A 26707-nucleotide genomic window follows, 5' to 3' on the forward strand; every position below is an offset into this window, starting at 1 on the left:
AAAAGCATTCACTCACCTGCCTTGCCTCACATATGAACTAAAGTACCATCCCATCCCTAACCCATAGAGTTCAATATGATGTTGGCCCACCTTTTGCAGCTTTTACAGCTTCAACTCTTCTGGGAAGGCTGTTCACAAGGTTGAGGGGTGTGTTTATAGGATTTTTTTTTGGAGGAAAATGGTATAGGATATGAGGGATTGCACCGCTGGGGTCAATCAACACACCAGCAGTCTAACGTCTAATTCTTACTTACTTCAACTGGGACCTGCGAAAACTGCTGGAACTGCAGTTAGTAAAGCACGAACACAAAAACCCCCTTTAACCCTTGTGCTATCTTAGATGACCCCACCCTTACATTGACGTGTTCTCCCTACCATGACAAAGGTGGATAAAGGTGAAGAGGATTTCATGTAATCCATGGACACCAGTGAGGTTCACAAATCATTGAAGAAAAAAGGTTCAGCTCACTGTCTAGTGGGTCTAGATGACCCAACTCCCAATGTTAAAGTGCCTAGGATAGCACAAGGGTTAATTGCTTTGTTAGAAACTTTAATTATGGCCCGCAGCAGCAGTCAGACTGCAAGGACCATATTGTTTTCGCAGTTGGAACGACGACTTCGCCGCCTTTCAGCGAGAATGTGACCCCCGCCGCATGCTCGAAAAGTCACCAAAACGTGCATACACCTGGGATAAATTGCAAATGAATTTTCCACAAAGTCAATGTCACCCCCCGGAAGACGATGACATCACGGCCAGCCATCCCGTCAAAAAAATGAATCGGCCGAAAATCGCGTACAAAATGTACTTCCAAATACAGTCGCGAAACCAAAACACACGTGTCGGGGATATCCCAAAGAAGTTTTGAGACCATTATGGGATGGCCACACCACCTACGGCTTGGCGGCCATTTTGTGGCGAACTCTGAGAATTGCCGATTTTTCTGTTTTCCCACGATATGGGAAGACGACACTTTTGTTTGAGCGATTTTCAAGCAATTGCACACACTTGCTGCCAGCTCCAGTCTACAAACACCACAGAAGTGTCGTTGACCTTTGACCTTGGGAAAAGGCCGCCATCTGTAATTTTCTCAAAAAAGCACCTTTAGCACCAGATACAAACGAAAACTCGTTGTTGGAATTTTCTTCAATCTTCTCGTAACTTTTCGGACATCAACGGCCAGCTACTCTGGACAAAATGTTGGAATTAGAAGTTGTAGATTTTGAACGGCGTGCGCGTGGCAAGCTAGCAAAGTGGCGCACTGTTATAACTGCCATGACTTTCAATGCAATAGTGAAATTTGAATGCATGCATCAATGTCAGGAACTGAACACAATAAAAAACACTGGACATGGAGATATAAGGAATGTGGGCGTGGTTAGCATAAAACCACTGTTGCTAAGGACAACAAGAAGTTTACTTTTACCGATTCGTCTGAAACTGACGTCAATCCGTTCGTCCTCCCGAGACGACTAAAATATAAAATGGTTTCTATGGAGATAAAATCAACAGAAAAGCTGCCATTTTGAAAAAAGTGGGATTTTTTTTTATCAACTTATGACATATAGCTCTCACCAATGGAGCAATGTGTTTTTCTGAGTCAGTTGATGATGCTGATCCATATGCTAGCACTTTTAGCCAAATTAGCATAGTTAGCATGATTAGCATATGCAGCTTTGACTAGCCTTGATCAAAGGTGGATGGTGAGGGTGGTGGTGGTGCGTAGAGTTGGGCATGGAAGGCGGGTTGCGTCTGCGGGCCATACAACGCCGCTTGCGGCTTTAATTATTTTTGTTTTTTAGGTCTGTTAAGATTTTGTCGTTCACATATTGGTAACATAGAACATATAAAAAAAATGCATTCATAATATTACAGTTTAGTTTAGTTTCCCCATACTTCTTCAGATGTAAACTTAAAAATTAACAGGCAAAACATGAGTAGAATTTATTCATCTTGCTTTTATTGTGTTTTTTTCTTTTTCTTACAGATGTTTTATTTTTTTTGCTTAGCATCAGCACTGGTAATGGCGTGCAGGTCAACAGGTCAATCCTCTTAGCCGTTCATCACATGAGCTACAAGCGAGGTGTGAACTCTGCATCAATGCCTGCTGGATGGACTGCAGTGAAAACCGCAAACATTTGCATTTGGAGTCAAAAAGCTCTTCTTTCTTCGCCCATACAATAAAACCAGGTGTTTTGTCCAACATTTTCAGGTTTAAAGCTTGGCTCGTGGTTCTGTGTTGAATCCACATGGAGCTCCTCTGGACTGGACCTCGGACTTCTACATTTTTGTGCAGTTGTTCACAATGCTCTGTGAGAACAGTACCAGAAGTTAGACTGTTCATTAAGAGGACTTGGAGCTGTCGCAGGACGTTAACGGCTTAAGTACATCAGCACATTTGGAATTTTTATTTCCTTTGGGAAGGTCTGAGCTTTCTAAGCTCTCAATTAGGAAGTAATTCCTCCTGTGTGAGGGGTCAACACTTTAGAAAAGGTAAATGATGTGCTTAAGCCACCTATCTGACTTTAGTTTGATAAAAGCAGAAATGTTAACCTTGATGCAGCTCCTCAAAAAAGGGTGGGAAACAGCTGCAGAAAGTGCAACACCACCACCAAGGGTCAAAAGCAATAGTTCTAGTCCAGGTCAAGTCCACACAAATGGTTTCTACGAGGAGAAGTGGCTATGACGTGGGCTACAAGGCAGCTGGGAGCCTGGCTCATTGATTTGACACAGAACCACAAACTTCAACTCTAAAACCAGTTGGCACATTCATCACAGGTCAGCTGACTATGCAAAACACAAAATGCTCCTGGTCCAACTTTGTGCAAAATAAACACGAAACAGCAATTGTACTAGAAAGTGGGAACAATGGTCCACATCTCCAGGAACCTTCGATTTGTGTGTGCTACTTTGGATGTTGATATTTTCTCAAGAAACCTTTTTCGTCCGATTGGTCAACCATGAGAAGAGAGCTCTGCAGACCGTTTGAACAGCTCGACAGATAAGACAACTGAGCATGAACGGGAGGACAAAAAAGGAAGGAATAAAAGAACAGGCTACACAGAACTGGCCTTGACAGAAATGTCAGACAAGTCCCAACGTCTTCAGGGGGAGCACATTGAAGTGCTGGCTTCATGAGTACTTGAATGCCTGCACTGCAGGCATTTCCGTTGTTTCAAAAAAACTGACACGACCTGCCAATTTTGTGTCCTTGGAGAAACAACTTATAGTTTAGTCTTTCTTGTTAAAACTTTTGCATTTACATTTGTTTCTGTCTCTCACTTGAAGTAAAAGTTGGGGGATTCCAATCGTTTCCACCACATCTTCAAACATCTCCGGTCTCCTGTAGTTTGGACCCAGTTTGTTTTCAGTTCTTGTCCCTCTTTTCGTTCATTCTTTGACTTATCTGTTTGTACGAATATCCGTCTAGAAAAATGTGGCTCTTTCATTTGATCCACATACTCAGGACAGATTGTCAGAGGTTTCAAGCCCCCCCCCCCACTCCGCAGAAGTACCAATCTCAAACGTGTGAGACTTTCTGAGTCTCTCGGGCTTGTTTGATGCTGTACAGCCATTTAATGACTCTTGCATTCCGCTCGACAGCTGAGATGCCATAAGGTACGCGCTCGCCAGCTTCCTCTTCCTCGTCCTCAGCCTCATCTCCCTCTGATACTCCGTCGTTGGAGGACCGCCGTGATTGGTCACAGTCAGATGAAATCATGGAAGCGGATCGAAAGTTCAGGCTGACGATGTCTGAGTTGGCTCGTGCAAAGTTCTCCAGACCGACCACCTCCAACTCCTCGGGGTCGAGGCCACAGTAGTTAAAAAAGCGTTCCACGTCAGCCCCGGCCCGGGCGTAGCGATCTGATAAGTCGGACTTCGATCTGTGCAGTGAGGAGCGGAGCGCCACGTTTGGCCCTTGCTCAAGTTCCATGTTTGCATCACCAGAGGCATCGGGAGGGTCTCCGAGATGACAGGGCAATGATTGGGGGGTGCTGTTGTCACAGGGGGCTAGGGACAATGCTGACCGGCGAGGTGGCAGCGACAAGGACAGCGCAGGTGGAGGGAGAGAAGCAGGATTGGGTTTGGGAGGAAGGGGAGGAGCCGAGGAGCTGCTGGATCGGGCTGTGCGGAGCGGTTTTCCGTTGCAGAGTCGAAGAAGGTCGGAAGACGAGTGGGAGGAGAGCAGAGGCGGCAACGGAGAACGAGAACGTTCAACAACTATGCCTTCGTATCCCCTCTCGTCCTGGACTCTTCTACTGAGGTTGAGATTTCCTCCAAGCTGTGGGCTGCAGCGCCCCCAACTGTTGGTCAGGGGGACCTTCAGAGAGTGGGGGAAGGACCTGAGGGAGTGCGAGGTGCTGGGGCTGGGGGCTGAGTCTGGCGGGGGCTCGTTGAGGGTCATTGTTGATCGGTAGGTTAACGGCATCCTAAGAGCAGAAATACAGAAACGAGTGTAAAGAACATCATAATCCCCTTTGGTGTTCTCACATTAGGATGATTAAAACAACATCTGTGCTCTGACAATATCTTTATCACCAATTCAACCCAAACTGAAGATTATCCTTCTGAGTACACTAAAATACAATCTATCTTAAAATTTCAAGCGGGTCACATGCGTGCCCCAGATTTTTGACTCCTTAGAAAAATAGTAAATATTCAACCTAGATCTCAAAATCCACCCTTGTTCACTGGAAATGTGGCTTCACTTATTTGATCATTGTTCGATATATATTTGTTTTTATGTCTTTTATTCTAACTTCTTTATTTATCTATTTTTATCTTCAAGAGGTAGAAGTGGCATTGCTTCTGGTATATTTAGTAAAAATAAATATTTGCTTAGGTGACATGAGAACAGCCATTGAAGATTTGCATGTTCTGAACTTTCAGAAGGTTATTTTTGATACAAACACAAGAATCACACTAAATGTAGAAAAAAACCTTTAAAATCAAAGTAAAAAACAAACAAACAGATTTTGAAACAGCAGCTCAGTTTACCCAGACGGTGTCCAACTCCTGGTTATTCCACCTGATGACCTCATCAGTACAGCGCTCTTCGATCCACTCGCCAGCCCTTCGGATCCGGCTCCTGAAGACGACGAGGAGTTCAGCAGGTTCTTTAAGATCTCCAGATTTAGATTTTCCCTTTTGGTGCCGCCGCTGCTTGTTGCACAGGAGTCTGACTTTGCATTGTTATTGGAAGCTTTGAAAGGTGTCCCTCCTCCATTTCCACCCCCAACAGTCCCAGAGCCTCTCTTCAGCAAAAAGGCGTGGCCAGCAGGCTTGGCCAGGATGGGTGGTTTGATGGGCTCTTGCTTGGCATTGATCACTTCCTGGCTCTTGACATACTTGGCCTTATCAGCTTCTAGCCTCTCAACAGCACTGAGGCGCTTTGGATTAGGGTCAACCTGATGTTCAGACACAAAAGAATTAGTTTTGGTTGGTTTCAGTGTTTTATGTGTACAAAGAAAATGAGCAAAGTATCAGACCTTACCAACAAAAAACTATTTCTGAGCTATTACATATCAATGAACCAGAATACCCATTTAAATAACGTATTTTACTATTTCTATATAAAAAGCAAATGTAACAATTAATCTGATTTCTTTTTTTTTAGTCACTAAAATACCTTGCCAATTGTAAAATATCAACAGGTCTGACTCTATAGAAGCAAGCTGTTAACACAAACATGAATACGGCCTTCAATTTGTACCTTTTATTTTTAACATATTTTATTTTCATTCATTAAATGCTTCCTTTTTACTCTGTACCTGTCTCCTAAAGTAGTCAGGGCCCTTGTTCAGGATGCGGAGGGGGACGGTGGCGCTTAAGGGTGTGGCAGGGCCAGTGGCCTTGCTATCTGGCAGGTTTGGAGCCAGTGTCTCTGTCGGCATGGCAACAGGGCGACTGGGGTGGCCGGCCGTGGTGGCAAGAGGTGCAGGGAGGTCGACAGAGGGCGGGAGCACCAGTGGACCCCCAAAGCATGAAGACACGAGGTTGAGACCAGATTCACAGAGAGATGGAGCCCCTGGCCCTCCTCATGGTGCGAGAAGCAACGGGAGGCAAAGGAGGGTTGGGCTGGGGCTTTTATAGGGGGGAGGGCAGCAGTCACATGTACCCGTGCATCACGTGACTGGGAGGATAAATCATTACCAGACTCGTGGTCTGGTTGATATAAACATAGGGGAATGGATAGAACAAAGAGGCCAAATACAAGCAGCAAACGGTGTACCACCAACAAAGAAGGGAGGAAGAACAGTCCTGGAGCTCATCCACGACAGGTCAGGTGTTTGTTCCCTTAGCACCCAATCTAAAACAAGTGAGAGAAAAAACAGACACGTGCCATCAGTTGGGTTAGAGTGTGAGCACCAAAGGTGAGGCTGATAACAGGTAGAACAAATAAACTACATTGGGCCCCACTGTTGTTCAGTTAGACTGACATCATTTCACTTCTTGATAAAGACAGTCCTGCTCTTTTACCAAATTTAAATCTGAAACAGGTCCATGTTGTTAAATGCTTCAACGTTTTGACCAAGTTTTGAATTGGCATGTCGTTAAAGTCCCACTATGATTATCTTTTGGTCCACTGTTAAAGCTTTCTGAATGGACTTTTTAATTATGATTATTAGTTTTTAGCCAAACTAAAAAAACATGGAGTTTTCTAGGGCATCGTTTCTGCAGAGCGGCAGTGGTCCCATAGATATTTAACTCTTTTGTTAGCAGTACTGTTGGCGTGGAGTAAGCCTGGCCTCATTTCCCATCATCCTTTGTTTATACAAAGGATTACAGCCACTTACAACTCCATATTAACATTACCGGTGCAACGAGGTATCCAGCCATACAGTTTGGAGCCAGACGCCAGCTCAGATGTATATGGATCTAGTTGTGTACATGCGGATGCATCTGAATAGAGCTTGTGGCTTTCTTTAGGCTTTTTCCTATGATTTTTTATTATTCTGCTCCTGATTTACAAATGATTTGAATAAAGAAATACTTAGACATGCAATTTTAAAAAATGCGGCTAACCGAGACACTGCGCCCCCTGCTGGTTCATCACAGCGGTGATCAAAAATCCCACACCATCACAGCTCTAATCCTGCATCTGCTTTGCACCATGTGTCACTAGAACGCTGTGCTCCTGAAACTTATTTGAAGAGCCTAAAGTTAATCTTACTTTGTCCAACAAGTACGGTCCAAAACATACTCAACTGGTACAGCATGTGTTTGACACTTTCAACTTAAACATGTGCAAATGTATGAAGTGGGGATGCAATGATACACTTTCCCCATGATTTGGTTCAATGGTGTAACATACAATTCTGCTTTAAACCAAGATTTGTGCCATTTTTAGTCACAACTCCATCCAATTTGGTTTAGTTTCTTCCTCTGGACTCTATTGACGCCAGAATGAAAGAAAATACAAACTAGTTCTTGTATGTAAGCAGCTTTCCATTTGTTTTCAAAAGACGGTCTTTCTAAGGTTCACCTCACAAATGTACGTGTATGTAAGTTAGCAGTCCTACTCATAAGTGATGGCAAAGTTGTCATGTGACTTTAAAAAAAGGATGTATTTTGATGCAAAATAATGCCGGGTGCTCCTCTCAATTTTGGGTTTGCCATGATCTGTGGTGTTTTTGGGAATTTGGAAAAATCTTAAGGAATTCTAGGATTAAAAAAAAAGAATCTAATGCATGATAAATGACTGTAAGTGTATGTATATATTTGCCACAAAGGCGTTGAAAGTGAGGTTTAAATCTGAGATGGGAGTGAGGAATTAAAAACTAGGTGTGAACAGTGAGATATAAATAATGACTGAGCGACATTTGCAGCAGCTGCTCGTGTTGGCAATGACCAGCTCTCAGCTGTGAGACGGGAAGCCACTGGGTTGTCGCTGTCTCCACAGCCAGACTCACATTTGCAGATCTTTGCCATATGTTGTGTTCTTTTGGAAAGCAAAAAAACAACAACAGCTATACTGTATACACCACATATACCTGTATACAACCAGACATAACTTCACATTGGAATCATTGCAGAGGCGATCTGGAAAATAAAAGTCGTTTCAGAACCGTGTTTTTCAACCTTTTTTGAGCCAAGGTAGACTTGTTCCATGACAAAAATCCCACGGCACACCAACAACCAAAACAAAGCGAATAAAGTTACATTCTTCATAAAAAATAGTTTTTAGAATTTTTGCACAATTATTTGATCACAGCATGTTTGAGACATTTTAGACAAAAAAGAACAACATTACATTCATGTTCATAAGTTCACTTGTAACTAGACAAAACGTGAACATGTGAAGGTTTAGTTGTTTTTTTTTGTCTAAATCAAAATTGTAACTTTAGCACAAATGTTTTATTTATTTCTAGGTGTTTAAATTGTTTCTTTTTAGTTTAAATGTGTCTGTAGCACCAAAAGTGCGTTTGTTACCCTGCTGCTCCCACAGAGTGGGAGGAGCTACCATCTAAAGTTTTTTTCGCCCTCCTTATGAAAGAGACACAGATGATGTTGAGAGATCCGGTGTTCTTGTATTTGAGAGCTTCACAAAGCTGTTGGCAAACTACTCAGTGTGAAACCTGGACTGTTGTTGATGAACACAGAGCTGATATTCTGGTGATGATAAATGTTTTTAGATCAGTGAATATTAATAATTTCTTGCGGCACACCGGACCATCTCTCAAGGCACACTGGTTGAAAAACACTGGTTTAGAAGGTAAAAGTTTTAAAACTGACAGCAGTGTTAGCTTTAGTCGCTTCCTGACTCAAGCCACAAGCTCCCTGCTCCGCTCCATTCTGATGCATCCACTTGTCGACAAGTAGATCCATGTACGTTGTCCTTGTCCTCGTCCGAGCAGGCATCTGGTTTAAAACTGGACTTTTTTACAGCTCCAATCTTGCTCTCCCTTTTTGTTGCACTGGTAATGTGCATGGGGCTGTAAACTAGCTGGAGGTCTCATAAACAGAGATATTACATAATTACAAATTGTCATTCACACAAATATAAATATTCACATCTATTAAAACTTAAAATAAGTCAAAATGTAATTTAATTGTTCAACTTATTTCAGTTTCTCTAAGAGATTTTCTTTTTGGATAAAAAGAAACATTTAGTACCTGTTTAAAGAAGTTATCTTGGTTCAGCTCTTCTTAAAGATTGTTACTGACTGTTGACAGCAGGTTTGTCTTCTCTCTCTTGCAGGTCCTGCAGGTTGTCAGCGGGCGTCACAGCTGCCAATAACAGGAGGACATTTTCAAGAACAGGGCGTATCCAGCTTTCATTAAGTGAAACAGCAGAACCCTGAGCCTAAGACTTCTACCAGACTCCCTAGAAAACAAGGTAATCGAGGGTTTGAGAACCTGGCAGATGCGCAGTTCAGTCAGCAAGGCGAAGCTGCACCACAGAACAACACATAGAGGACATCAGATCATTTTGCAGGAAAGAAGCCTTTATTGGCCTGAAGCAAATCTGCATAAGTAACAGCATAAAAAAAGGTATTTTAGTTCTGACTGCTCCTACTTTCTATACATCATGTCCACTTTCAATAACAAGGACATAGTTATAGAAAATGATGATTAAAATTGCATTTCTGAGTTTTGTTTTATTCAAATTGTGAATCATGAGCAGACGTTAAAAATGTTTGAAAAGAGCATATTTGTGATGTGGGCAGGCCACAAGCTGCTCTGCTCACTTGAAGACAGATAGATCAGTTCCTTTTCCTGTCTGAGCTGGTATCTGGATCAAAACTATACAGCTGGATAGTTCCAATATTGTTCCCATTTTTGTTGCATTGCTAATGTTAAGCTGTAAGCTAGCAGGAAAGAGTGTAAACAGAGAGCTCTCAGAAACTCTGGATGAAAAGATGATCCACGTTAACAACCACTGCTATTTTCACAATAAGGGACATTTCAGCCTGATAATGAGTGGAGCTTAGCAAAAGTGTGTGCTCTTGTAAATAGTGAGTAACCATGAAAGGAAGATCTGCCTCCTTCTTTTCAGCAACACATAACGTATCCGAATGACAACAGAACGGATAAAGTCTACTTTTCCTTTAGTTAGCTGTTTCCCCACTTTTTACCAGTCACAGTTGATTTTTAAATAAAACATGATGTCACTATTTGGCCCTGCACTTGCAGATTTTTCTACAAGGACTCGCTGTGATCCCTGCGTGTGCAGGAGGTGCAAATCTGTCCAGATGGTACCTCAGTGTGAGCTGGAGTCCCAACAAACAACCTCCCCAGCTCCACTGCAGCCACACAGGGCAGAGTCAGGCCGACAAAAACACCACACTAACCCCAAACAAACCCTCAAAGTCAAAGCAATCATGTACTTCACTCACTAGTAAAGACAGAAAGGGCTTGTTTTCTCCCTTCTCAACTGACATGGACAACACTTTTTAGGACATTTTAGCTGAGGCAGCAAGGGATACATGACACCATATTCCTCCTATAAGTTACAGTTGTGGATTACATTACAATACATTTGTGTTTTATGTAGCTTCTAATTCAATATAGACAAGAAAAACCAACAGCTTACTTTCATACCATACGGGCAGCTCAAACGTAAACACATAAAATGCAAAAACGTCACGACTTTATAGACACCTTTTAGCATATAAGGGGTCACCACAGAGAATCAGCTTTCGCACAGATGGTCTGGCAGAGATTTTACGTAACACGGCTAAAAACATGTTATTTAGCCTAAAACATGTCTCTTATTTTGAAATGGAGCTTGTAAAGCCTCCTTTTTTCGGTTTAGCCTGTTAAACATGAAATCGAACCATCTGCAAGATTTACAACAATGGCATATTAAAAAAATCTCTAAAGATAGCTGAGCCTCTTGTTAGTTATTTTCAGACCTAGTAATAATAATAATAATAATCAATTTTATTTAAAGCGCCTTTCATGAAACCCAAGGACACTGTACAAACAAAGGTTAAAAATCGACATTAAAAGCACATTAACTATATAAGAAAAATCAAAAGTGAATCAGGATGGAAGGGCAGAAATAAACAGGTGAGTTTTGAGTTTTGATCTGAAAGTTGGAAGAGAGTCTATGTTAGGAATCAATAACCTAACTATTTATTGGTTTTTCAAAATTAGAAAGAAAATTTTAACTTTAGTTTCAGTGTTGACATTTTACCGACTATCGTAACTCTTCGACTGTTTAGGCAATAAACAAAATTCTAGCAAATTCTGAAATGGAGAAGGCATTCTTGTGCAGATATCTCCACATAAGAATGAACAATTCAGGTTGAAGAGTTACTGTATGTCAAAGAGCGTGTTATTTACGTGTTGTCGGCGATCTTCAGGTGTTAAAGGGTTAAAGCAGTTTCTCATTGGTTTTAAAGTAAAAACCAAAAACAAAACAGCTAGTAACGTTCTTTTTTCTCTCTCTAGTGTTTCTAATGTGCCATTAGATAAAAAAATTCAACTGTAAAGATTCCATTTATACATTTATAAATTGGAATAACATAAGCGCCTATTGGAAGTTTTAAATAAAACAAAAAAATCAGATTTAATACATTTTGGGGCATATTTCAGTACTTTGTATTTTTTTTAAAGTACCTTAAATAGTGCTTGTCAGCCACTTTTGCTTGGTGTAAATTGAATGACTAAAGCCTTGTTATCATGAGGAAAAAGCAGACACTGCTTCAACATCCTGAAATGATCTCCCTATACCCTACCTTTAAAATTATTTCCCAAAGGAGAGAAACAATAGAAACACATTTTGTATAATTATATTTCTGAACCTTTATCTATTAACAATAAATCAACTCAACCAACAAAACTCTTCTTTTCTATTCGGCTGCTCCAATTAGGTGTCACCACAGTGAGTCATCTGCCTCTGTTCAAAACGAACCTCTGTTTCCACAAAACCCAGAAACACAGCCGTGTATTTAGAAGAGAGCATGTTCCTTTGTGATCAACCCAACAGCCTTTGTAGTTCAGAAGAATAAACTGACATGTAATGTCCAGCATCTGTAAAAATGGAGTCCAAGGACAGCTTTATTGAGGCTTGTGGCACGTCCAGGTGGTAGATGTCAATGTCAGAGCTCTCTATATGTGTGCATGTGTCAGCCAGCTCCATCCCAGAAAAGAATAACAGAACAGGAGATAGCGTCCATATTTAGCACCTAATCTCTTCAACGGTCTTTCAAAGTAAAACTAGGACATGTTTTTACCAATCTGGCAACTAAAAATAAGAATGATCTGAGCTGCAAAAAAATGCTAGTTACAACAGAGGTCAATAGTTTTCAGAAACGGTAAATAGCTGCCATTCTTTGAAGGTCCAAAGCCCTTCACAGTCACTGTCCCATTCATCGTTGCTTACGAATCACCCACACACACTGGCACCAACGCATAACCACCAGGAACAAATCGGGGTTCAGTGTCTTGAACAAGAACACTTTGACACATGGGTGGGCAAGGCGGGAAACGAACCTGCGATCCTCCGATCAGCGCAGATCTGAGGAAGCAGGAACATGTAGCAACAACCAAATTAAATCAAACTGGTCGTATTAGCAGAGCTTTATGAATGATTTCCTCTTAACTTTGTTTGGTCTGCTTCAGTCATTGCTCTCCTAAAAGTAGCATGTGGCACACCAAAAGACAGCTTAAAATGGCCACTGGACTGTAGCAACATACCATGAAGGAATCCTCATTGCTCCATTTGATCTGATAACAGACAAACTACTTCCAAACTACAGAAAAGGTTTTTTTTATCCTTCTTCAGTACCGTAGTTAACTTAATCCTGATTGTGCAACAATCAATCATAAAAGCGACATGCTGCGGGAAAGTTTGGTTAGCTAAATGCTACTTGATTAATGTGGTGACCTTCAAGATTTTCCTTAGAACTAGGTCAAGTAGCTAATACCAACAATAACTCATATTTCTAATTTGGGAGATTGCCAACACCCATGTGATGAACACATCTTTTTTTCCCCCACAAAATAAAGGTCACTGCTTTTGAAAAGCCTTTCAGGTATCATTTCCAGTCTTGATATGAGGGTACATCAACTTCTTTGGAAACAGATGCCTCACTGATAGATTATGTCTTACAAATTACTGGATGAACTTTCGCTTCAACACATGATGGCATCATTCAATAGAGAATTCAATAAAGATAATTACAAGGTATTACCATTGTTACTTATAAATTTACTGACTAAGATTCAGAACAAACATTGTCACGCTGCTGGACTCACCACAAGAGCATTTCCTGGAGTTCCACAAATTTATCAAGCACTTGACAATGAGACGAATTAAGAAGCACGCAATCATGGTACACATGGCTGCCCATGGCCTTAGATCCCGATAAAGCCAACTAAAACAATGGGTTTATTGTTTGTAATCACAGTAAAAGTAAAATAAAGGAATCCTTGAAAAGATCCAGATCAGAGTGCCACTCTTCCAGGTATAAGTTGAGCGAGAGTAAAGGTGCTGCTAAGAAGCCTTGCTCTGGATAAAATGAGGGTTAATCTGGCTGGTTAATGAGTTTACCAGAGCCTTACATCCCAACCTGAACACACTGATCTCTCATCCAGCTTTCTCTGAAGCACCAAACCTGGAAAACGCTGGTAAATAAGAAGTCTGGGTCAGATATGAGTACACTAAACCACTTTTAAAAAAAAAACATTTTCAATTTTGCATTGTAATGTTCAAGTAAAAAAGTGGATATAGCAGCTTGTTACTGAGCAACGCTGAGCCAAGATCTGCTCAGACTAATCCCGACACAAGGAACAGAGGAGGAAACAAGCAAAAGAAAACAAAGATGGGGGTCATGAGGAGGCTTCAACAAGCAAAATAGATTAGACAAACTTCTCAGACTTGGACAAACTGTTTGAAATAAGTACATGGTCTTCATAAATGCTCTCGAGTCTGATGGTTAGGGAACATCTCAATAAAAAAAACATCTTTTTTATTTACTGGAGCAGAACAGAAACATTTGGCAGTTTTTGTGACCAACAAACCCAACATCTTAAGTGCTCTTTATGGTTAAATGTCTAATGTGCACAGATCACAGTATAAACTAAGGTAAAACTAGACACACCACAGCATGGTAGCCATATCAAACTAATCTGACCTGTAGGCTGTTCAAAATATGTGAACCAAGTGTAAATACTTTTTAAGTAACAAGATAGAAAGTCTTTAGTTTGCTTTAATCAGTAAATCAGCACATCCGATCGAAGCAGTACAACAAAAACAATCTGGGAAATTCCTTGTAAACTGCAGACATTTTTAATATGATTGCCTTTTGACTTCCAGTTATGCTCTGGGGCCGTTTTCTGCACAGAGACAAAGCAGCAAACCAGATCAAGACAGCACAAAGGTTAATCCAGTCAGGCTTTAGAGTTCTGCACACAGACAGCTCACTGAGCAACACACACGTCACCCTCTTTAGTGGCACGGATCAGCCCCGATCACCATCACATAGGATTAACCAAGGTAAAAATGAACAGATGCAATGTGGTAGGAGCAAACACTCTGCCTATTTAGATTGGGATTCCTTTTTTATACACATATATACATGTAAAACAAAAATGTGAAAAACAAAAATCACCATCTTCAATATTTAAAAAATGAAAAAAAGGCTCCATTAGAGTGAAATAAAAAAAATACAAGCTTGAAAGGGGATAGGCAGAAACCAATGCTTATTTAAGCCTACATTGGGGCAAAAAGTATTTAGTCAGCCACTAATTGTGCAAGTTCTAACACTTAAAAAATGACAGCAGTCTGTAATTTTCACAATAGGTATTCTTCAACTACAAGAGAAAAAAATGAGAGAGAAAAAAATCCAGAAAATCACATTGTCTGATATATTTGTAAATTAAGGTGGAAAATAAGTGTTTGGTCAATCAAAACAGTTCAACTCAATACTTTGTTCTATATTATTTGTTAGCAATGACAGCAGTCAAACGCTTTCTGTAAGTCTTCACAAGGTTTTCACCAACTGCTGCTGGTATTTTGCCCCATTCCTCCATGCAGATCTCCTCTAGAGCACTGATGTTTTGGGGCTGTCGATGGGCAACGCGGACTCTCAACTCTCTCCAAAGATTTGAAATGCTTCTTATGAAGCCACTCCTTGATTAACCGGCGTTTGTGTTTGGGGTCGTTGTCATGCTGAAAGATCCAGCCACGTTTTATCTTCAATGCCCTTGATGATGAAAGGAGGTTTTCACTCAAAGTCTGAAGACACATGGCCCCATTCATTCTTTCTTTTACACGGATCAGTCGTCCTGGTCCCTTTACTCAAAAACAGCCTGAAAGCATGATGTTTCCACCATGCTCAGGATTCTTTCTCCTCTAAACACGACGAGTAGAGTTAATAAAAAAGTTCAATTTTGGTTTCATCTGACCACAGGACATTCTCCCAACCCTCTTCTGGATCATCTGAATGCTCTCTAGCAAACTTTAGACAGGCCTGCACATGTACTGGCTTTAGCAGGGGGACACGTCTGGCACTGAAGGATTGAAGTCCCTGGCAATGTAGCCTTTGTTACTTTGGTCCCAGCTCTCTGCAGGTCATTCACTAGATTCCCCCTGTGTGGTTCTGGGATTTTTGCTCACCGTTCTTTTGATCATTTAGACCTGGAGCCTATCCCTGTTACTGTTAGGTAATGGCGGGATACACCCTGGACGGTTCGACAGTCCGTTGAAGGGGCAAACATACACCGAAGGGGCAATTTCAAGACTTTAATTGACCTTTGAAGTATGCTTTTAGACCATAGGAGGAGGTTTGAGTGCCTGGACAAAACCCACACATGCACAGGGAGAACATGAAGACTCCAATTAATGAGATGATCAAGACACACTGGGATTTGAACCAGGCCTTCTCACTGTGAGGGGAGAGGGGCAACCAGTATATCACCGCGCAGTAGAAGTAAATATATTCTACCAAAAGGTTTTTCAAATATAATTTTGCTTTGATTATTTGGGCTTGATGACCATGCATCCAAGCATGTCTGCAGCAGTGTTCAAATGCCAACCATTGACTGTATAAAGGAACTGGACCAAGTGAGTGTGATGTAACCCATAGAAAATCACTAACTGTATTTTCACGACTATAAGGCGCACTTAAAAGTCTTAAATTTTCTCCAAACTGTGGGGGGCGCCCTATGAGGCGGTGCGCCTAATGTGTAGCTGTGGGGCGTTGAAGGGGACGGTGTGAGATACGGAGGGAGATGTATGGGCCAGCTAGAGCACCACTCTCAGCGCAGTGGAGAGAGGGAAGCTGCCATTCAACTTGCTGCGATAGAGAGCTATCTATGCCCTGCAAACGTAACAACCCCTAACAGATTCAGTATGGTTGGGGCGAGCAGACTTGTAATATATTCACCCAAGTTTACAGCATTACAGCCCATTCTCTTTGATCAAACACATAAACTGTACCAACATGAGTATCACTTCTCTTCACAGCTCCCCAACTCATGGTGGGGGAATCAACACTTCCCATGAGTCTTAGTGGCCATGGGCGGGGCTAGGTCCCAGTTCCCCACAACATTGTTTACAAAATGGCTGAATGTCTGTTTAAACTGCAACTATCAGCTACGTGGGTTGATGGATTTTTAGGAAAGCATCATGCTCTGGGGGTGCTTTTCTGCACAGGGGACAGGACGACTGCACTGTATTAAGGAGAGGATGAACGGGGCTCTGTATTGTGAGATATTGGGCAAAAACCTCCTAACCTCTGTCAGAGCTTTGAAGATGAGTCGTGGCTGGGTCTTTCAGCATTACAATGACCCGAAGCACACAGCCAAGAAAACCAAGGAGTGGCTCCGTAAGAACCATATTGAGGTTCTGGAGTGGCGTAGCCAGTCTCCAGACCTAAATCCAATAGAGAATCTTTGGAGGGAGCTGAAACTCCGTTTTGCTCAGCGACAGCCCCGAACCCTGACACATCCAGAGAAGATCTGTATGGTGGAGTGGGCCAAAATCCCTGCTGCAGTGTGTAGAAACCTAGTGAAGAACTACAGGAACCGTTTGACCTCTGTAATTGTTAACAAAGGCTTCTGTACCAAATATTAAAGTTCTTTAACTCAAGTGATCACATACTTATTTGTCACAGTAATATACAAATAAATTGTTGTAAAAAATCGTACAACGTGATTTCTGAATGCTTCTTCAGATTCTGTCTCTCACTGTGGAAATGCACCTATGATGAAAATTATAGACCCCTCCATGTTTTCTAAGTGGGAGAACTTGCTAAATCACAGGGTGATCAAATACTTATTGACCTCACTGTATATATTCTATATAATACTTTGTATATGTCATAATAGGGTGCTGCAGAGTGTTTTCACCTTTCTCACTTTTCAGCTTTGCAAGTTGCTTGGTTTATACTGCATTCCTGCATCCTACTATGCAAAAGAATCAACTAACATCTTCTGCTGTTTCTGATGATGAAACTCCTAAAGTTGCAGGAAGGGCTGCAGGAAGGGCGATGTGTGAATGAAAGAAAAAGTGAAGGTTTAAACACATATAGTGCACAGGTTGGTAATGAGGCTCAGATAAAATGCAAAGCAGAAGATTAATAACAGTCTGTTTTGCTGCCAAACCAACTTCTTTCCAAAAAGTACAAAATATGACAAACCACATTGCGGCAGTCCTACAACCTGCCAACTAAGCTATCTGACAGAGTGCTGCGTGCCTCTCAAAATTACTTTAACATCAGTAAGCACAACCAGAAATAATCCATATATAAAGTGCTCCTGATTCTAAGGCACACTGTCATTAAAAAAAAAAAATCTATGCTTTTAAGTGAGACCCAGGTTACATTCACACCAACATCTGCATCGCTTGTTCAACTGAACACTTTTGATGAATAGTCGATGTAAATGTGCAAATATGAGGGTTTCGGGCTTCCGCGTTCGAAACTGTCTCGCTAATACATCGCTACTTTTTTTTCTAAGTCAGTTCTCTCTTTGTAAAAAAAAAAAAGCATGTCCATTGAACACATGTTGAAAATTAAATAAGTTGAACTTTGACCAATCAGGGACTCTCAGGGCTTTGGTAGTGACATCTGGTAGCATCCTTTTTTAAGTGCCAACTTTTCGAAACGCTATCATGGAGGAGAAAGTAATAATTGCGGTTTGTGCCCGGACAGAATTATATGACAGCAAGTCATTCATATATTGGAAAAGAGCTGTGAAAGAAAAGCCTGGAGCGAGATTCTTGAGATTTGCACTACTTCAACATTTCGCACCAAGACTCTTCCAACTGTGAGTACATGTGCTGGGATCAGGCATTCCAGTGTGAACACCGTATGCTAAAAGCACGTTCAAGAACCAGAGATCAGTGCATTTTAGAAAGCTCTTTGTGTACCCAGTGGATACTTAGCATTATAGTGCGGGAAAAAATGGTATTGTCAGGTGACCTTGGTGTACATTTCCTGATTGAATATTTTTTTTATTCCTTAATCCTACCAAATCCAGGCAGGGCAGCAGATGAGGCGCAGCAGCAAACCAAATGCTGTTAGTTATTACGTGCAGAGGATTTGTTTTCATGTTTCACTGTCAGAGACATTAGAGAGCGCATCACGTATCGCATGCTAAGACCAATCATGCTGACACGTATATGTCTCTGAGATGCAAGTGTCTGTCCATCAGGTGTTTATGTGTATGCTGGTAACTCAGGGAATCTTTCAGACTGAGAAGTGTTAGTAAATTTCCCAGCCCTGTGTGCTAAAAATAGCCTACATCAAAGGCAAAAGAGCTTTACAACAGAAACACATCTAATAGGGCCAATAGAAAAACAATGAAAATGAATGGGTAAAGAAGCCCAGACATGGGAAATGCTAGACTGTATTTATTCTTCATGTGCAACCAGTATAAAATACTGCTTTTCCTGGCTGCTTATTATTATTATTTTTAACATGCTCTATCAGTTGTTGTTTATCATAACCAGTACAAAGGCATAGTCCTCCGGACCACTTTGCCTTGTTTTACCACTTTCTAAAAAAATTACTTAGAATCATCATTTAATCTCTGCCAGTGTTGCCAGTTATAGTCGGGGTTTTCCAGCCCAAAAGTCATCTTAAGACCACCAGACCCAACAAAAAAAAAACACACCCAAAATGTTTGTGATTTATTAGCAGCGAATAATCATCATAATCAATTATTTAAAACTACCCGATTTGCTTGAAAGTCCAAATTTAACACAGTTTTAATGATATTACATTCATCATTTTTGCAGTCAGTCAGAGCAAAACATGAAATAATGAACTCCTTTTGAACTTTACTAACAGTCACTGATGTTTTGCTCAACTATTGAGAACAATCAAAAAAAAAAAGAAAGTGAAGAAAAAACGCACAAATATTTAAACACTATAGGAGTTCTAGTTGACCTTATTAGCCTATCATGAAGTAAAGAGGAAATTGTTCTTGTATTTTGACTTTTCGTGAATTTAGGGAAAGTAAAATAAATGCAAATCTCCTTGTGAAACATAAAAGGAGTTTGATTTTTGAAAACCTCTTCTGAATATAACATTTCCAAGTATTAAATAAATTGTTAAAACTAAATCAAATATCAATTGAATCTCAAGTGAAATTCATCAAAATTGTATCACATAGAAAAGGAGGACATGGAATAAAAATGCTTGAATGTAAAAAAAAAGAACATAAGCTCAACTATATTAGCATACGCTGAGTAAACTAAAGAAACAATCAACTCGACTTCATTCATGACTGCGTAAACTCTCATGCTGCAGAGCTCTCAGCTTTGCGCTGAAATTAAACTGAAAATATGCAAAATACAGTGATTTTGAGAAAAAAAATTATTACAATGAGTAAAATCAAACTTGTAAATTGCATTTATGGAACAGTTTAGTGGACACCGATTTAGTTTATTTTTATTTTTTAGGCTGGTGAAGCACTGCTTGTCACCTGCCTCTCCCCAAAAATAACTAAAATCTAAATCTCTGATACTGGCCAGAGATAAACACAGCACACATTACAGGACTTTTCGGTTCTCTTGTAAAGCCTTAAGTGATTTGCTTAACTCCAGTTATAAGGTATTTTCATTTTAGTTCAAGCACAACTAATCAGATTCACCTAAAAATGCATGACTTGAACTATCTGCAAAGCAAGTTGTAATCGATCAGCACTTACAGTAGAGAGTTGCATTTTCCTCTCATTTGAATGCAAAACGAGCATAGCATAGTTTGGATGTAGTCACTCAAAGATGAAATGTGGACATTTTCCCAATTTAGGGACGCTACTGAGAAATTGCCTAAAGGTTGTTGGTCTCAAATCTAGAGAATAATCTCTTTAATTAATATCCGTCCAAACTTTGTTTAGAGAATTTACATTCAGTCAGAAGGAAGAAGATACTGTTTCTTCATTGATTCTACTCTTAAAATAGCATCAAACAGGGCAGTAGCTCTCATGAATGGTTTGTTTGTTATAAATTTTAAAGGTTAATAATATTTGATAATATAATATAATATAATATAATATAATATAATATAATATAATATAATATAATATAATATAATATAATATAATATAATATAATATAATATAATATAATAATATAATATAATAATATAATATAATATTTGAACACATTTACACATTTGAGAAGATTATACACATTTCAGGCCATTCCAACAGAGATGACGATGCAAAGGTAGCCTGGTGAACACTTCTTTATACTGTTCTCACTTTGCTGCATAGTGATGGCATTAAACTCCCTTATCAGTTTGTCCTTTTTATTCTTATCCCAGCATGAGGTTATCAGAGGAGGCATCACGAAAGTTTTCTTTCATTATTGTGACATAGGCCATGGATTAGCACTTCGATTATAACACTGAGGCAGTTAACTTGCCCAAAAGAATGGGGAAAGCTGGGCGTAATCAGACAAATGCACATTGATTATGGAAATTAGTACATTTTTGGATTCATTTAAGAGAACTACATCTGTAACAAAGTAACTATTGAACTACCCGTGACTCTCGAATTCCCACTCTTCTGTTTCATTATAAACTTGAAGACAGAGACGATCTTACAATTATCTTTGCTAATGTGAGGACTAATGTGTCTGCACAATATACAACTCCATGCTTTCCTCCGTTTGTACTAAATGAGGAAGAAACGTCAATTTTCAGATAAACGTGTGCAGATATAAAACTTTGGAACATACTGGATAAAGGTGGGTACAGTCTATGCCAGAAGTACTGGCGTTTTAATTTGATGTGTCATTATCAGAGAACTGCCATAATAGGATCAAAGATTTTGGATCATCCTAGCTACGTGTTTTTCAACAAATTTGAAAACTTCACTAACATTTGAATGTTTAGTGTGCAACAAACTGGCTCAGTGACATATAAAAGAACTGTGGCATGATTTCATTATTTCAACCTTTTCTTTAACTGCCGATACACAGCTGGAACAAATGTTAATGAAAGATATTTGTTAAAGACTGAGTTTGGGTTGTCCTGACCCGGGAATGTTTACACCATCTCACTCACCTAAGGATCTGTCAATCAGTTCCATTTTAGACGAGTGTCGTACTTCAAAGGATCTTTCAAACTCTGTGATTATTATGCTACAACAAGGTAAATGGCGTATACTTATATAGCTCTTTTCTACCTACAAGGACCAAAGCGCTTTACAGTCACACACACATTCACACGCTGAATGCCAGTGTTTGGCTCCGCTGCCAAACACTGGCACCAACCTCCGTCCAGAGGCAAGGTGGGGTTCAGTGTCTTGCCCAAGGACACATCGACTAATGGGCATGCAATGCGGGAATCAAACCTGCAATCTTATGATCATGGGTCGACCGCCCTTTCGCTGCACCACGGCCGCAAACAATATCACTGATTGAGATGTCCAGTTGTATATAAGGAGGTGTGCATGAGTACAGCCGTACTGAAAATAGATCAAAGCTGCATAGACAAACTCAATGAATAATAAATAACCGGGTAAATATAAAACAGTGAGAACAATGAGGATAATAAAAAGACGAAAGAGTAAACGGTGCATGTTCCTATTTTTTTTCTTTCACTTTTTTACGCCTAAATCAGGATTTTTTCTTTAATCATCCCTGAAAAGGGCTGTGCAGTTGCTATTTGACAAGTTTTCTGAACAAAAGTTTAGATTGTCTTAAAAATGCTCATCAGAGAAGAAAAAAAGATAAATATCTCCTTGAAAAGTCACAGCATCATCCTGTGGTGCTTGTGAATCGTTTGAGATAAGTCCCTTTCCTCTGCAGCAGCTCCGTGGTTACCTCTTGATACAGACTGAATATCAAAGTACCCCCACATTTGATTACATACTACAATAGCTCTACAGCATTTCAATAGAAAGAAGGTAAAATAGCAGTTTAAAAAAAAAGTCAGATTAAGAGGGTCATTTACACACCCTATTATAGGTTTAGGCTGTGTATCTGACCACTTTAAAGGACTGAAGGAGACACCTGATCCGAAATGTGATATTTGAAGTTACATCCAAGTTTTTTCTAATAATATTGCTACTAAAAATGTCGTAATTTAGACATTTAAAAAATCCAAACTGAGTAAACAAGTCAATCAAGTTAGGGATTTTGTTGCATTATAGTCAGGTGTCTGATCAAGCGATTATACCAAACAGGTGCTAATGATTATCAATGTCACAAGAACTGAAACACAATAGCTGTGAAGGAGGCTTCAAACTGGGCGTGGAACATTCAAACTCTGCTGCCAAGACAAGGATGAGAAAGACAGTTTCATGAAAAGGCAAGACTAAGCATGATAACAAGACAAAAAGTAGTTGTACTGCATTAACAAGGTATGTCCAGATGAAGATTTCAAAGCACACTGGGGTTTCAAGATGTTCCATTCAAGCTCTTCTAAAGGCCCGTACACACCGGGACGAATATTCGCCAGCCGTTTTTCTCCAGCGTTTTCAACACGTTTTTTGTGTTCACACCCAGGCGATTTTCGCTGACGATGAGCCGAGTGAACATGCAATTTCATTCCCTGACATTAGATGGCGCTTAATGTAAAACAGTAATACTCCTGTACACAAGGTGGCGCTGCAAAACTTCACGCTTCTTAAAGTCGCTTTTCACTCAGAAGAAGAGAGCAAGTATTTACGAGATTGTCAGAATCAAACAAAGAAAACATGAATATTTCCAGCACCAGTAGCTCCAACTCCAGTTCCAGCGATGAAGAAATTATTGTTCTGTTGAATGATGAAAGACGCCGGAAAAGACGTCGATTTTGGGTACATCCCATAGTTACGAGAAGAGAAGAACATGGGGAGTTTTATCGACTGGCACAAGAACTTCAGAAGCTACAGACACATGTGCAAAAGCGCCATTCTCATTGGTCGTATAGTTTTTGACGCAGCGCGTCAAACCAAAAAAATGAACCCGAGGCGTTTTTTAAAAAGTGATGCTTTGACGCGTGGCGTTTTTTCGCGTCGGTGTGCACACTCACATTGGTGCCCCTTGTTTAGTCACGAGACGTTAAACGTCGAAGAAAAATGGCAGCAGGTGTTCTGGAATGGGTCCAAATCTGAAATACTGGGTGTGGCAAGAGGCTGTTTGTTTCTCGAGGGGTTGAAGATCATTGCAATAATGAGTGTTTGCAGGCAACAGTGAAGCATGGTGGAAGTTTCTTGAATGTTTGGTACTGAATTTCTACTAAATGAGTTGAGAGTTGGTCAGGCTGAATAGTGTTCTCAAGAGTAATGCAGGCAGATACTCCTCTATCGTGCACCAGGGAGGCGTTTATCTTCTCTATTCTGCAGCAGGACAACGACTCAAAACAAACGGCCAAAGTCACAAAGAATTATATTCAGCGAAAACAAGAAGTACTGGAAGTGATGGCATGGGCCCGCACAGAGGCCCGATCTCAACATCAAGTGTTTCTGGGATTACATGAACATACAGGGATGTGAAAAAAAAAAGACAGAAGATCTGGGTTTAGTTCTCCAAGATGTTTGGAACAACCCACCGGCCGAGTTCCTTCAGGTGCACAAGCTGTTTTGAAGGCAAAAAGGTGGTTACACCTTTGGTTTGTTCATTTGCTGCATTTTTTTGATTAACATAAATTATTAAACTTCCACTGTTGAGAGCATTCTTTGTTTACAGTTGACGTGGAAAAAAGTGCAATGTATGTTGGCGACTGTGCAAAGGAGCAAAACCTCTACTCCACAGAGGCAGCAAGAGATCAGAGCATCAGAAATGTGTGAGAGAAAGGAATAAATAAACAATCCACACACATCGATTGAGGCAAACAGAAAAGTCATTATTAACTAAATTTCATTTCAGCAACTGTTCCCTGATACTTCTGCTGGATCCTAATCCATTCCCTACCCCTATGGCTCCTCCCTATTACTCCAATTGTTGGGGCATTTGAAGCTTTAGTGGTATCTGAAGTTTTTCTTTAGGGGGAGCCTTAGCGACTTAAGGCTGGGTATCCTTCTGCCGGTACAGAGGAGAAATGCATTTCTTCACGTGCGTGTGCTCTGAAGCACAAAAGTTTACATTTAAAAGTTACTAATGAGTTTTTGGGTGGCAGTGGCTCAGGCGGTTGAGCAGGTTGTCTATGATCGAAAAGTCGGAGGTTTCGATCCCTGCTCCCCACAGTCAACTGTCGTTGTGTCCTTGGGAAAGACACTTCACCCTCCAGTGTGGCTCCACCGTTGTGCATGAATGTCCCGGTGATGGTCATTCATCGTAGGCACGAACTGGCAGCCACGCCTCTGTCATCCCCAAGTATGAATGAGGAGTGAATGAATAATGGACACATTGTAAACACTTAGAGTTTCTGGAAAAGCGTAGATAAATCCAATCCATTATTATTATTTTGTTTTTGCAGGACTTATCGTAGATGACCATCGACTATTCATGACGTCATCAAGTGGTAGTAACGTCTGGATTTGAAGACAGTATTTTTCCATATCTCTCTGCTTAGAGGGCTAAATGTAGAAGCAGGAAAAGCAGGAAAAGTAGGGAATGAATTCGCATCTGATCATCTTTTGATCTATTGTAAAAGCGTTCCCAGCGCTCTTTTAATTAGGATTATGCCATTTCTAGGCAAAAAAAGTGTGGTTTTCTGTTGTTTTCAGCAGGAGTTCATTAGAAAGTTGCGTCTGAGTTGTGAGCGGTACTGTTGTTGCAGAGTAAGCCTGCCCCAACTTCCCGTCATCCCTTTGTTTACACTCTCCTGCAAGCTCAGAGCCCCAAACAACTCCAAACCAACAATACTGGTGCAACAATAAAAGCAAGCAATATTGGAAACCAAGAAATGCAATTTTAAGCATTTTATGTCCTCCATCATCATAAAAAAAGAAAAAAGTCACAAGAACATGTTAAAAACACCAAAAACGTGATTTTGATCAGAGGGGATCTTTAACCCATATGCAGCACCAGATAGTCCACCATCAGTTATTTCCACAGATATGGTCATGACTGGTAACTTGATTCAGGACAAGTGAGGAAGTCTGAAAGGCTCACATGGAAGTCCACACGAGGTCCAAATCTCAGCCTCTGGCTACAGTATATTACCAAAATCCTTGTGAGCTCGTGAGGTTTGGGCCACATCTGCCCCACGAGCGTTTCTAGTGCTGTAACTGAACAATGTGCCATAATTAAACCGGGTCAGTCCCGCCTCTGTCTGCTGTCTGGCACAGACACACATGACAGAGGTGGGGGGAGACACGCAGCGTCTGCGCCACGCACCTGGGACTCCTGAAATCACTGTCCGGTGAGGGGGGCAGAGCAAGCTCGCGCGCCGGGACGAAAGCACAACACTAGTGCGCGTGCGTGAGCTGGCGCATTGCAATGGCAGACCTTCTCACTGACAAGACCAGCATCAACGCCTGCTGAGCGCGTGCGACAGTGCGTCACGAATCAGCTGCCTTTTCCCGAATAACGGTTCCCACGGGGCTGCCCGCGTGATAACACCAAGAAAAACAGACGCGGTTTCGCCCTGACTTAACCACACAGAAAGGAGGAACTTAAAAAAAAAAAGAAAAAAATCCGTGTTGCGCATTGTAACCTGGAACGGTTCCAGTGACCCACGTACGTCACATGGACAGGTGAGCGGCAGATCAGAGCGGCTCTGGCTACCTACCTGCACATTGAACCAGAGAAAACAAAGGATGCTGCAGCCATTCTTTTCCGTCAGATCAATACGTCTGTTCGGCCTGACAACAAAACGGTGTGTCCCGGTCAGCAGCAGATAACACTTCCGCTCACACCTTTCACAGTTAAGCTAGCATAGAATTTTATTTATTTATTTTTCTGACACATTTGCCTTTTCATTGAAAAAAAGTATTTTTATTTGCACGATATCAGCATCAAATTAATCAAAATTTTAGCAGTCTGTCAGTTGCCACAGATGCAATAATATAGCGTTTCTATTGTTGTGAAACATTTTACAGCTAGTTGAAACTCGAGGAAAAGCTTTATCCTTTTATTCTGAAGGTATGTTAATCTTTTTCCGGTTGCCGGTCCTGCGTACATCGCTTTACGTGATGTCCAGCTGCTCGGTCTGAAGCGGTGACGTCACGGATGGACGCAGCCTTTTATTTTGTGTCGTTCGAACTCCCCCGCACAGGTGTCAGTCGCTCTTACCTGCGCTCTCTGCGTAGCTCCCGTGTGAACATCCGCGTCCGTGTCGTGTGTGACTGGAGCTGCATGAAATCGCTGTCCAGCCTGCCTCCCCCCGCGCCTGAAAATGGAGCGGTCCTTCAGTTAAAGGGCCAGAACACGCC

At 40.9% G+C, this 26707-nt stretch overlaps 1 protein-coding gene across 3 annotated transcripts; it reads right to left on the reverse strand.

The window, feature by feature from the left end:
* Positions 1-1936: 1936 nt before the first annotated feature.
* Positions 1937-26707, reverse strand: fam110b (family with sequence similarity 110 member B). 3 transcript variants are annotated; one of them, XM_011486374.3, is made up of 5 exons: positions 26568-26707; positions 9116-9229; positions 5770-6308; positions 4997-5406; positions 1937-4428 (listed from the first exon to the last, which is right to left on the reverse strand). In XM_011486374.3, exons 3-5 carry the CDS (start codon positions 5890-5892, stop codon positions 3519-3521), a joined length of 1443 nt encoding a protein of 480 aa, XP_011484676.1. In that variant the 5' UTR covers positions 5893-6308; positions 9116-9229; positions 26568-26707; the 3' UTR covers positions 1937-3518. The 3 variants fall into 3 exon arrangements, with proteins under 3 accessions (XP_011484676.1, XP_011484675.1, XP_011484677.1); XM_011486373.3 differs by lacking the exon at positions 26568-26707 and adding an exon at positions 26065-26203; XM_011486375.4 differs by lacking the exon at positions 26568-26707 and adding an exon at positions 13208-13420.

Source organism: Oryzias latipes, chromosome 17, assembly GCF_053564925.1.
Source record: "Oryzias latipes strain Hd-rR chromosome 17, Olatipes_Hd-rR_3.1".
Lineage (NCBI taxonomy): Eukaryota > Metazoa > Chordata > Actinopteri > Beloniformes > Adrianichthyidae > Oryzias > Oryzias latipes.